This window comes from Lepus europaeus, chromosome 20 (genome assembly GCF_033115175.1).
Source record: "Lepus europaeus isolate LE1 chromosome 20, mLepTim1.pri, whole genome shotgun sequence".
Taxonomy (NCBI): Eukaryota; Metazoa; Chordata; class Mammalia; order Lagomorpha; family Leporidae; genus Lepus; species Lepus europaeus.
This window is the reverse complement of record NC_084846.1, coordinates 62,879,216-62,892,606: the sequence shown is the minus strand read 5'-3', so window position 1 is coordinate 62,892,606 and position 13,391 is coordinate 62,879,216. Positions and strand designations below refer to the sequence as shown.

At 61.5% G+C, this 13,391-nt stretch overlaps 1 protein-coding gene across 1 annotated transcript; it reads left to right on the top strand.

The window, feature by feature from the left end:
* Nucleotides 1-11,151: 11,151 nt before the first annotated feature.
* On the top strand, nt 11,152-13,391 carry MRPS24 (mitochondrial ribosomal protein S24). The gene is made up of 4 exons (XM_062179184.1): nt 11,152-11,204; nt 11,284-11,352; nt 11,447-11,558; nt 12,699-13,391. The coding sequence occupies exons 1-4, from the start codon at nt 11,166-11,168 to the stop codon at nt 12,980-12,982; spliced, it is 504 nt and encodes a 167-aa protein (XP_062035168.1). The 5' UTR covers nt 11,152-11,165; the 3' UTR covers nt 12,983-13,391.

Below are 13,391 nucleotides of genomic sequence, written 5' to 3'. Positions count from 1 at the left end.
TGGAGGCTGCCCAGGAGGCCTCTGGCACTATGGGAATTTTAGCCAGGATGTTCCAAGTCTCCTGGGAGAATTGTGTGTCAACCAGTGCCCTAAAGACGTCACATTGTCCCTGAAATGCATGCGGGGGAGCTGGGAGCTGGCCCTAGCGGTGAGCCTGACCCACAGGTGTGCATTTTTTCACAGCTTTCATCAGATTCCCAAAGGAACGCAGCATGCAGAGTGGGTTATAGCGAGTGCTTGGCAGTTGGGAGGGTTACCCCGTGTGTCCCCAGGGATAAGGACTCTGACAGTCTACCAGGCACTTGCTCAGGGGCGCATGTCTGGCAGGGGTTAAGATGCTGGTGGGAGGCCCACATCGCACACCAGAGGGTCTGGGTTTGAGTTCCTGCTCTGCTTCTGATCCAGCTTCCTGCTGATGTGCGAATGGGGAGGCAGCAGTGAGGGCTCAAGTACTGGGTCTCTGCCTCTTACTCGGGGGACTCAGATGGAGTTCCTGGTCTGGCTTCAGCCCTGGCTGTTGGCTTTTGGGGAGTGAACCAGCAAAGGGGAGCCCTTTCTCTGTCTGCCCTTCCAAAGAAGTAAATTAAAAATCCACTCACAACACTTAGACCTTTGAGAATAGACCATTCTGAAGGGTTAGATTTGGAGTAGGGGACTTTCCCAGGCAGCCTGGGCGGGGCTGCTGTGGAAGCCCCTGGGACTGCCTGGTTGGGTGAGAGACGCCTCTCCGAGCTGTCGGAAGAGAGGTCTCACATCGGCTGTGACAGGGACAGGGCTGCTCCCAGAACTCCGGGAGCCCAAGGCGCTCAGTGGTGGTGTGCCCAGCCCCTTCCTGAATGCTCAGAGCTGGGACCCCTCCCCTGTCAGCCCAAGAGGCCCCGAGCTGGCCAGGAGGCTTAGCACAGTCATGTTGGAGCCACGCTTAGCCACGAGAGAGTCACAGAGAGACACGCGGAGGGCAGCAGGATGGACGTGTGAGCGGTCAGTCGTGTCTTAAAATCCACTCGCAGCCCTCGCCCCTGTGATGGTCTGTGGGACAGTGGCTTCTGGCCAGCGTCTCAGGTTTACTGAGTGCGGTGCCTGGTGGGGCTGGGGGCTCCCTGGCCTGTACCAACCCAAGGCAGATCCTCAGAATCGGTGGGTGGGTCCAGGAAAGCACGCCGCCTTTCTTGAGTCTGTAATAAAGTGATTTGGCCACACACCTAAGACCCTCTAGGATGCCAACAAAAGTGCATTCGAGAGGCTTTCTGAGCACTGGGGAGCCAGGTGCACACAAGAGCCACACTGACCACGACCTGGGCTCTCCTGTCCGTGCTCCACGAACCCAGGGTCCCCAGGCCCAGCACGGCACCCTGCGCCACGGGGTGCCTGCAGCCTGCTCCTGCCTGGCTGGCCCCGGCAGGTCCCTCGGCTTAGCCACCAAGCCAGCCCCTCTCACTCACACCCCGCCGTGGAGGCGGGAGCCCTGCCTGACCATGCTCAGCCATCTCCCCTGGAAAGTCTGTGCTAGGTCTATCTTTGTGGCTCACAGCGTGGGCCCCCGGGGCTGGAGGCCTCAGCCACCTGTGCACACAAAGGCCAGCTCCGCCTTGGCCCCTTCGGCTTCGGATGTCTACTCGGCGTCCTGCCAGGCACTGCCCACGGCTACGGTATCAGGAGAGTGGTGGTCTGCAGGGTCTCAAAGCCAATGTCGGCAATTACGGCTTGGCCCCACTGGGCCCCTTCCCTGTGCCCAGACCCCGGGGCAGTGGTCTGGACCCCAGAGCCATCGCGAGTCGCCTCCGTCTTAACTTCCTTATGTCTGAGAGTGGCGCCGAGACTCCAGGAGTCCTGGTGAGTGCGCTGGTCAGGAGAGTGAATTTCCAGGAGCGATGCGAGAAGCAGGATCGCCTTTACAAAGCGTAAAGGATCAGCTGTTCTGAGTTGGCACAGGCCCGGTGCAAGGGGAACCAGGGCGAGGGAGCTGAGCCAGTTCTCCGCCAGCTGGGTTCCGGGGACGTCCACAAAGTGGATGCCACCTTCCCGCCTGGGCCACAGTGTGTGGTCCTCTGGGCATTCCCTGGTGAGCCTGGGGTGGCTGCACTCGGCCCCTCTGCCTGGAGGCCGCTCGTGGCCTGACCGTGGGCCTGGGCAGCCCCTCAGGGAGCTGCCATGGTGTCCCTCAGAGGGGGCCCTGCAGACAGAGGTTTGGGGAGTCTCCCAGATAAGTGGGGTCTCACCCTGGGCCTCCATTCCCACTGCACAGGAGCATCTAAGGCATTTGGAAGACCCAGGTGCTTGTCCCTTCCCGGGGGGTGGTTGGGGCCCAGTGACCCCTGTCCTGCAGTCAGGGTTGGGAGCCCCTGCTCGGGGGCCGTGAAGCAGCTTTGGCTTCTGAGAGAGCAGGTGCATGTCCTTGTTCTGGCGTAGCCAGGCCGGCGCAATGGACCCTTAGGCAGCGTCTCCTGCCCCTGGGGCGGCTCCTGCATAACTAGGCCAGACAGGAGCCGCCTCTGCCCAACCACAGGACCCAGGCCATTCCCTTTCCCAACGTGGTTCTGACCCCTCAGCCCGCCACAGGATGCTGTGGGACCCAGCCACGGGCTGTGGTGCTGGGCGGCCTAGGCCTGCTCCTGCTGCTAGTTCTGTGACCACGGGCGAGTCCCAGGCTCTGCCTTCTGATGTGAGGCCTGGAGCCTATCTCCTAGCAGGATGGATGGACAGGCAGACAAGAGGCAGAAGTGATGGAAGGCGTCTGCTTCCCTGAAGAAGTAACCCTGGAGCCCGCGCTGTGGCCTAGTAGGTTAAGCATCTGCCTGTGGCGCTGGCATCCCATGTGGGCACCTGTTCAACCCCTGGCCGCTCCACGTCCGGTCTGGATCCCTGTTAATGCCCTGGAAAAGCAGCGGAAGATGACTCGGGTCCTTGGGTCCCTGCACCCGCGTGGGAGACCTGTAAGAAGCTCCTGGCTCCTGGCTTCAGATCAGCCCAGCTCCGGCTGTTGGGGCCAGTTGGGGAGTGAACCAGTGGATGGAAGACCTTTCTCTGTCTCTCCCTTCCTCTCCCTGTAACTCTGCCTCTCAAATAAATAAATAAATAAATCTGTAGCAGCAACAGTGAAAGGACTGACCCTAAGTGCCACGACGCTGGCTCCTGCTACTTGGAGCTGGAGACGGCATCAGGTTCCCCCTCCAGGGGCTTCCCCGGGCCTGCACCAGTGGCCCCTGCAGGACACTGGAGTCTGACGGCCCCTGGACGAGGAGAGGCAGCTCTGCCCCAAGAGGAGTCCGCACCCTTGGCGGCTGGCAGAGTGTTCGCCTTCCTTGGGGGCGCTGAGGTCATCCTCCAGGATCCGGTCTGTAGCTGGCTGGGAAGCCAGGTGTTTGCCCAGGAATGGTGGAGCCAAGAACCCAGCCCACACGCCTCACGGAATGGGGTGCCTCCCAACCCTCCCCTGCAGCGGGAGGGCGAGGGGCACTGGAAGGCCCTTGGCTGACACCGCGTCTCTCCGGAGCTGCACCTAAGGCCTCCCGATCGCCGGGGCCGAGTCTCCAGGAGACTGTGAGTGGCTGTCGGGGTCTGACCACTCATGGGGTCTCACCGTCCATTAGGAGAGCACCAGTTAGGGCAGGACCACATGGCCTCTCAGAGGGGCTCAGGCTGACTTTTGGGGGGGTTTTCTCCCATCTAAGTACCAACCAGGCCTGACTCTGCTTCGCTCCCGAGATCAGGCGAGACTGCACACAGTCAGGGTGGCATGACACAGCCGAGGGGCCCTCTCTGGCACACACTCAGCCTGGGGCAGGAGAGGGACCCGGGACGCGAGTTTCCCCTAGATTGCGCCTCTGTCTTTTCCACCTTCCGTGATGGCACAGCGGAGCCGAGCACCCGCGAGACCCACAGAGCGACGGCTGCCTGGGAGGAGGGGACGTGGTCACGTGGTAGGCTCCCAGGAAGTCCAAACCTTCGCGTCTCAGGCTTCCGCCCAAGCCCTGAGGCTGGCCTGTGGTTTGAACTCGACAGCACCGTGTTTTCTAACCACATCCACGTAGAGTGTGTGTGTGTGGAAACTAAACACGCGGTTCTCATTTAGCCGGACTTGAGAGCAGCTTTCAGTTGGCCAGGTTCTGCTTCTCCACTGGTCCTAAACGCCGGAGTGTTACAGGGGATACAGCGCGGCTTTAAAAGTCTGTTAGGACTTCTGACCCTCGCCAGGGCTTTGGTTGAAGGGACGTTGTTTTTGATCCCGTAAGCATGGGTCCTTTGGATGATCCACACTGGCCGGGCCATGATCGCTCAGCCAATCTTTCCCCGAGTTGCCCAGACCTCTGCATTAGTACCCGTCTCAGCCGAGGGAAGGCATAACCATTGCTCTGGAGCCACGAGGCTGGTGCTCGCCACCCAGGCTGAGATCTCCCCCTGGGACGGGCGTTGGGGTCTCTGGTATGACCAGGGAGGCAGGTGTGAAAGAACAAGGGGTCCCAGTCCCAGCTCAGGGGCTGGGGGAAAGAGCCCTCCAAAGGCTTTCCTGAGACACCTCTCACAGCCACACTACAGGGAGAGGGGAGACTCGAATTTGAAAGAAGAGGAGAAAAGGCAACCTCCTTGCCTTCAGCAGTCAGGGCTGCCCAGGCTATCCAGAACACATGGTCAGGGTGGTGGGGGTCCCCCAGGAGAAGCCCCAGCCCTTTTGGTCCCGTTGGGGTATAGGCGGCCTGGACCCTGACCCCAGAGGCCTCAGTGCTGAGGGCAGCCAACCCTCTGATGACCCTCACCCCAAAGGGACAGGGCCATGGGGTCTTCTCTGGTGACGGGGATGTGGACATTCCTTCCGGAAGTGCCCTGCCTGGCCACAGCCATGGCACTTTGGAGACTCCTGGGCACCCTCAGGTCGGTAGGGCCACACAGCCACTGCCAGCGCTGCACCCTCTTTCTTATCCCTTCTCTCTCATTGGGTCTCCTCCTGGTTTCCCCTGAAGCTGAGCGAGTGATGAAGATGCCTGAGGGCGACACCCTCCACTGCCAGCGTTTTGACATTTAGTGCCAGGATGTGTTGCTGTGGATTCGTTCTGAGAGGAGGAGCGTGGTGAGGGCAAGAGGCATGGAGTCACCACACAGACCCCGGGAGTCGGGCAAAGACAGGCCAGAGGCGAGCAGCCTGCAGACTCGTTTATTTCAGTTGCTACAGCAGCTTATATAGCCAAGACCAGCCAATCTGGTCAAGGGTGGATTTATGCCCTAACCAATCACAGCCTGTTGCCAGGCAGTTTCCAAAGCCATCCATTCACAGCCTGTTGCCAGGCAGGCTTTGTTACCAGCTGCCATCTTGGCGTGGCCTTCTCATTCCACCACATGGATGTACAAGGTGGGGGAGTGGGGTGAGCAAACACGGCGGGGTGGTGGAACAGGGCAGCCAGCCCTGTCTCTCAGCGCTGACCCGGCACCTCACGGGCAAAAGACAGCATGAGGGAGAGCGCTTCCAGAGCCCCCACCCCCCATCATCACACAACCAACACAACACGCGGGACAAGCCATCAAAATCAAAGCTGCGAGGGACGGGTCCGCCCTGGAGCCGCATCCCATTAACCACAGAGCGCAAAACCTCACACCTTTACATAGAGACGACTCGAGTCTGGCATTGCTTTATAACCCGGCAACATCTTCTGCACCATGTAAATTAACTCCAACAGTCACGTCTCTCCCAGTTGAGAGCCTTATCTTTTGAGAGTTCCAGGGATCCAAATAGAAGCCCCAAGGTCAAAAGACAGTTCACAGCCTTAAACCTGCAGATCTATTAGAGAGGAAGCCACCTGGTCAAAGGAAATGTAATAATCCACTGAGCCCGAGGATTTCCACGAAAGCTACTGGCCTGATCTAATCAGAGTTATGGTAATCAATCAAAATATCGATAATATTCCTTTAAGTTCTCCTAAGCAATGGAAAATCAGATAATCCTATTGTCCAGAGCTGAAGAAAAAAAATCAACAAAACGTAAAGTGCAGAGAAGGGAAAAGATCGGAAAGGGTCAATGGCTGAGAGCCTCGCTCCTGGGCGCTCAAGCGGGGAAGCCTTCCCCTTCCTGACCGAGAGGATGGGTGAGGAAGGGCAGGAAGGAGTGCGAAACCAGGAGGGCAGACGCTTCCCTGGAAGGAAACCGAGGCAGAACAGCACCAACATCCTCAGTGCCAAAAGGCCGAGGGCGACTTGTCAAGTCTGCGCCCGAAGCCTGTGTGCTCTGTCTATGGCCAGCACCTGCGCTAATGGCACGTAACTGGCTGGGAGAGTCCCGGTGTTTCTAGTTTGTTGGTTGACTGTGGCAGAGAACGGGAATCTGGAGGAGAGAGAAAGGCAGGGAACGATGCCTCCACTCACCTGCCGGCATCCTGGGTGGGCCCCGGGGGTTGCCGGAGTCCACGGTTATTACCGCTGTTGTCTCTGCCGGTTCTCGTCTGTGTCCAGGACACGGACAAGGAGGGTGCACACAGCACAAAACAAAAGGGAGGGGAAAACTCGGCAGCACCGAGAGGGGTCCCCAAGGGAAGCAAAGCCAAAGAGCAAGACTCCCAGAGGCACCCAGAGGGGTCCCTGCAGGAGGCTGATCGTACCTGGACAGCTTGATTGGTTCGTGGGCTGATGGTTCCAATCAAGACTCCACAGAAAACACATGAAACTCCCCCAAAAGACCAGGGTTCCCATGACCTGGATCAATTTCCCCAGGAAACCTTGATAAAAAGGACCGGCATGGGACATCAACATGGCTCACAGAGGCTGGTTTCTAGAGTTTTCTTCCCTCCAGATAGTGGGGGGGAGGGGGGGAAGCTGGTCCCTGTCTACCTTGCAGGACACTTCTCCATCAGTGTAAACCATGTGCGGGCTGTGGAGGGGATCAACCTGGGCAGGTGAGTGGTCAAGTGTCCAGGCTGGTGCCTGGTGTCCATGGTAACCAGCGTCGTGGTAACCGACAGGCCCACCCACTGAGCCAGCTTGCCCACAGCCCTGTCCTGTAACAGCTCCACTCTGGACCACTGTTGTCTGTGAACCCATATAAGCAACTGGCGCACACGGGAGACGCTGCTGCTGGTGGATGTGACTGCTTGGGAATGGGTGTGGGCACGTGGACACGCAGACACGGCTATTGGTGGCCGTACGTGGGTGTGTGCTGCCGTACATGGATGTGTGTGACTGTACATGGGTGCATGGCCATCCGTGGACTATGAATCTGCTTGCCAGGCCCAAAGCTCTGAGCCTACGGGAGTATTTGGCCCACGGGAGCGTCTGCCCTGCCACAGCTCAGTAGGGGGTTTCCAGGAGGCCGGTCAGGTTCCATGAGAGCGGCGACTGGACCGGGGAGGTGAGCTTCCAGGCCCCGCCTTCGTGGCCAGCACGGCCTCCTGTTGCCTCAGGTTCAAGAGGTGTCCCTGCCACGTCGCCTTTGCCTGTGGGTGGCCCCTGTGTGAGTCACAAGGATCTTTGCCCTGGTCAAGGTCCATCTCTGAGAGGAGCTGTAGGGATCTTGAACACAAAGCTCACTCCGCCAGTCGGCCTACGGTGCCGTTCTCACAACTGCCATCATCACGCCCACGTGACACGGGAAGTGGATCTGGAAGTTAGACCCGGGTGTCAGTGCCCACGTGACATGGGAAGTGGATCTAGAATTCAGACCCGGGTGTCAGTGCCCACGTGACACGGGAAGTGGACCTGGAATTCAGACCCGGGTGTCAGTGCCCACGTGACACGGGAAGTGGATCTGGAATTCAGACCCGGGTGTCAGTGCCCACGTGACACGGGAAGTGGATCTGGAATTCAGACCCGGGTGTCAGTGCCCACGTGACAGGAAGTGGATCTGGAAGTTAGACCCGGGTGTCAGTGCCCACGTGACACGGGAAGTGGATCTGGAATTCAGACCCGGGTGTCAGTCAGTGCCCACGTGACAGGAAGTGGATCTGGAATTCAGACCCGGGTGTCAGTCAGTGCCCACGTGACAGGAAGTGGATCTGGAATTCAGACCCAGGTGTCAGTCAGTGCCCACGTGACACGGGATGTGGATCTGGAAGTTAGACCCGGGTGTCAGTCAGTGCCCACGTGACACGGGATGTGGATCTGGAAGTTAGACCCGGGTGTCAGTGCCCATGTGACAGGAAGTGGATCTGGAAGTTAGACCCGGGTGTCAGTGCCCACGTGACATGGGAAGTGGATCTGGAATTCAGACCCGGGTGTCAGTGCCCACGTGACACGGGAAGTGGATCTGGAAGTTAGACCCGGGTGTCAGTGCCCACGTGACACGGGAAGTGGATCTGGAATTCAGACCCGGGTGTCAGTGCCCACGTGACACGGGAAGTGGACCTGGAATTCAGACCCGGGTGTCAGTCAGTGCCCACGTGACACGGGAAGTGGATCTGGAATTCAGACCCGGGTGTCAGTGCCCACGTGACACGGGAAGTGGATCTGGAAGTTAGACCCGGGTGTCAGTGCCCACGTGACACGGGAAGTGGATCTGGAATTCAGACCCGGGTGTCAGTGCCCACGTGACACGGGAAGTGGACCTGGAATTCAGACCCGGGTGTCAGTCAGTGCCCACGTGACACGGGAAGTGGATCTGGAATTCAGACCCGGGTGTCAGTCAGTGCCCACGTGACATGGGAAGTGGATCTGGAATTCAGACCCGGGTGTCAGTGCCCACGTGACACGGGAAGTGGATCTGGAAGTTAGACCTGGGTGTCAGTGCCCATGTGACACAGGAAGTGGATCTGGAAGTTAGACCTGGGTGTCAGTCAGTGCCCACGTGACAGGAAGTGGATCTGGAATTCAGACCCGGGTGTCAGTCAGTGCCCACGTGACAGGAAGTGGATCTGGAAGTTAGACCCGGGTGTCAGTGCCCATGTGACACAGGAAGTGGATCTGGAATTCAGACCCGGGTGTCAGTCAGTGCCCACGTGACAGGAAGTGGATCTGGAAGTTAGACCCGGGTGTCAGTGCCCACGTGACACGGGATGTGGATCTGGAAGTTAGACCCGGGTGTCAGTGCCCACGTGACATGGGAAGTGGATCTGGAATTCAGACCCGGGTGTCAGTGCCCACGTGACACAGGAAGTGGATCTGGAATTCAGACCCGGGTGTCAGTGCCCACGTGACACGGGAAGTGGATCTGGAATTCAGACCCGGGTGTCAGTGCCCACGTGACACGGGATGTGGATCTGGAAGTTAGACCCGGGTGTCAGTGCCCACGTGACATGGGAAGTGGATCTGGAATTCAGACCCGGGTGTCAGTGCCCACGTGACACAGGAAGTGGATCTGGAATTCAGACCCGGGTGTCAGTGCCCACGTGACACGGGAAGTGGATCTGGAATTCAGACCCGGGTGTCAGTCAGTGCCCACGTGACACGGGATGTGGATCTGGAATTCAGACCCGGGTGTCAGTGCCCACGTGACACGGGATGTGGATCTGGAAGTTAGACCCGGGTGTCAGTGCCCACGTGACACGGGAAGTGGATCTGGAATTCAGACCCGGGTGTCAGTGCCCACGTGACACGGGAAGTGGATCTGGAAGTTAGACCCGGGTGTCAGTGCCCACGTGACACGGGAAGTGGATCTGGAATTCAGACCCGGGTGTCAGTGCCCACGTGACACGGGAAGTGGATCTGGAAGTTAGACCCGGGTGTCAGTGCCCACGTGACACGGGATGTGGATCTGGAATTCAGACCCGGGTGTCAGTGCCCACGTGACACGGGATGTGGATCTGGAATTCAGACCCGGGTGTCAGTGCCCACGTGACACGGGAAGTGGATCTGGAATTCAGACCCGGGTGTCAGTGCCCACGTGACACGGGAAGTGGATCTGGAAGTTAGACCCGGGTGTCAGTGCCCACGTGACACGGGATGTGGATCTAGAATTCAGACCCGGGTGTCAGTGCCCACGTGACACGGGAAGTGGATCTGGAAGTTAGACCCGGGTGTCAGTGCCCACGTGACACGGGAAGTGGATCTAGAATTCAGACCCGGGTGTCAGTGCCCACGTGACACGGGAAGTGGATCTGGAATTCAGACCCGGGTGTCAGTCAGTGCCCACGTGACACGGGATGTGGATCTGGAATTCAGACCCGGGTGTCAGTGCCCACGTGACACGGGAAGTGGATCTGGAATTCAGACCCGGGTGTCAGTGCCCATGTGACACGGGAAGTGGATCTGGAATTCAGACCCGGGTGTCAGTGCCCACGTGACACGGGAAGTGGATCTGGAATTCAGACCCGGGTGTCAGTGCCCACGTGACACGGGAAGTGGATCTGGAATTCAGACCCGGGTGTCAGTGCCCACGTGACACGGGAAGTGGATCTGGAATTCAGACCCGGGTGTCAGTGCCCACGTGACACGGGAAGTGGATCTGGAATTCAGACCCGGGTGTCAGTGCCCACGTGACACGGGAAGTGGATCTGGAATTCAGACCCGGGCAGTTCAGACGCCGGCTCCCACACTCCCAGTTCAAAAGAATTCTTCCTGAGAAGCTGGGAGTTTTCAGCTCGCAGAGAACTGGGGACTGGAGACGTCACCCTGCTCACCTTATCTCAGCATCAAATCTCCTACCGGAGGCGGCCCTGGCCTTCCATCAAGGTTCTTGGAGGGCTCGGCTTCCAGTCAGAGCAATCTCGCTCCAGGAAACGAGGCGACCCAGAGACTCCTGTCTGGTCTCTCTCTGCCTCCCCGGCACCATCGTGGGCCCCCGCCCACTCTCCATATCCCCGGGCACGGAGGATAATCTCCCCAGGGGCCAGTAGCGTGCTTCATACCAGGTCAGCCCGGGAAACCTCACGCAGCCCGGCAATTTGCATCATCAAATTCCCGGAGATGAAATAGAGGAGGCCCGCGGCGCAGGTGGAGGCCTCAGGTGAGCACCGCCCCGCCCCGCCCACTGCGCCACGCTCCTGCCACGCCCCCTGTAGCCCCGCCCCGTGCACCCCCGCCCCGCCCACTCCCCCTGATGCCGCCCCGCTCCTGCCACGCCCCCTGCAGCCCCGCCCCTGCACCCCCCCCCGGCAAGGCCACGCCCCCTGTAGCCCCGCCCCGCTCTGACGTGCGCCCGGCGCCCATGAGCCCCGCCCCGTAGGGTCCCCGCCCCCTCGACCGTCGCCCTGCACCTTATTGGCCCCGGCCCGTCTAGGTCCCGCCCCTCCGCCCGTCCCGCTCGGCCCAAGATGGCGGTGGTGGCGTGCGGACTGGGGCTGGGGCCGCAGGTGAGTGGGCGACTGGGCGCTTGCGGGCCCGGGCGAGGGCTGGGGGTCCCGGTGTCCGAGTCCTGCTGTCTCTGCACAGGTGCTGTCCCGGAGCCGGGAACTGCCTTACGTCTGGCGCGCTCTGCACACCTCGGCGGCCTGCGCCAAGGTGAGCGCGGTCGGGCCGGGCCGGGGGAGGCGGGCGCGGGCGGAGGGCTGGGCCGGGGTCCGGGGCGCGGCGACTGACGGCCCTCTGCTCGCAGAACCGGGCGGCCCGAGTCCGCGTGAGCAAGGGGGACAAGCCGGTGAGCTACGAGGAGGCGCACGCGCCGCACCACATCGCGCACCGCAAGGGCTGGCTGTCGCTGCACACCGGTGAGCGGCCTCGGCGGCCTCCGGGTCCGGGGCGGGAGCAGCTCCGGCAGCCCGGGCGTGGGGCCCCGGGACCCTGGCCGTTCTGTCCGCGTCCGAGCACAGTGCGGGGGCTGCGGGGCCGCTCAGGGTCACGGCGCCTGGTCCCGCTCGGTGTGACGTCACCGTGGAAAGTGCCCCGCAGGGCCTGCTGTTCCAGAACATCGGGGCCGGGCCCGGGGCTGGGAGACAGCGCGCGTGGGGCCGGCTTTGCTGGGGCCGGCGTGGGAGAGCTGCGGACCGAGCTCCGTGAAGGGGTCAGCCGTGTCCGTTAGGAAGCCGGCCCTGCCGGAGCTGCGCCCAGGAGCGGGGGGTCAGAGGGCAGTCACGGCCCGTGGGAGCCCCTGCCGTGGGTGGGCGATGAACTGTTTGAGATACAGACCCTGTCCCTGACCCTCGCTCTCCGTGGTTCTGGGGCCTGGTGGGACTTGGAACAGAGGCTGTGCGGGCTGTGCGGGGTCCAGGCCCCCCGGAGCGCCCGCCGCTGTGGCCGACGGGCAGCCAGCGTCGCTCATCTCAGCAGTAGCTGGTGGTCCTCTGTCTGGCCGGCGGATGACCAGTGCCTCCGTGCGGCAGCCACGGACAGGGAGGGGACCCCGATGTGGAGCCAGCACCTGCGCCTCGCCCCCTGGCCCAGGCTCAGTCTGTTCCTTTGTACAACCAGAGTGCTTCCCAGGGCTGGCCAGGGGGTCCATGGGGCCGTGGGTTAGAGCTTATTCCAGCAGTAGGAGGCAGGGGCGCGGGTGGGACTGGGGCCTGGCGGGCTGCCGGGCTGACTGCGTGGGACTCTGGGGTCCGGCGGCTGGGCCGGGCCGACTGCGTGGGACTCTGGGGTCCGGCGGGCGGGCTGCCTGCGTGGGACTCTGGGGTCCAGGGGAGGGCTGGGCTGACTGCGTGGGACTCTGGGGTCCGGCGGGCGGCGGGCTGACTGTGTGTGACTCTGGGGTCCGGCGGGCGGCCGGGCTGCCTGCGTGGGACTCTGGGGTCCAGGGGAGGGCTGGGCTGACTGCGTGGGACTCTGGGGTCCGGCGGGTGGCCGGGCTGACTGCGTGGGACTCTGGGGTCCGGCTGGCGGCTGGGCTGACTGCGGTGCCTTCTCCCCAGGGAACCTTCACGGGGAGGAGCAGGCCGCGGAGCGCACCGTGGAGGACTTCTTCCTGCGCAGGTTCATGCAGGGCACCTTCCCCGGCTGCCTGGCCGACCAGCTGGTCCTGAAGCGCCGGGCCAACCAGGTGGAGATCTGTGCCCTGGTCCTGCGGCAGCTGCCGCCGCACAAGTTCTACTTCCTCGTGGGCTACAGCGAGACGCTGCTGTCCCACTTCTACAAGTGTCCCGTGCGGCTGCACCTGCAGACTGTGCCCTCGAAGGTTGTGTATAAGTACATCTAGGCCACGGCCCGCACACGCTGAGCCTGCCACGGACAGGCACGGGGGTGGGGGTGCGGCAGAATGAGGGGCACCGTGCCCCCCACCCCCGTCCTGACGGCTGTGGACAGAGGCCGGCGAGTGGGGTGCTGTGTGCACAGCGCTAAGCTGCCGTTTGTGACATCTCGCCCGTGTCGGGGCCTGGTCCGGTGCTGGCCCTGCCGCGCATCCTGGCTTTCCTGCTCACACACCGCTGGGCCGGCTCAGGCACTCGAGCTCTTGCCGCTCATGGGAGACCTGGATCGAGCTGCAGGCTGCTGGCCTCGGCTTGGGTCAGCCCTGGCTGTCGTGGCCATTCGGGGAGTGACCAGCAGACGGATGACCTCTTTGTTCGCCTCTGCCTTTTAAATAAATAAATAAAGATGGAAAAATA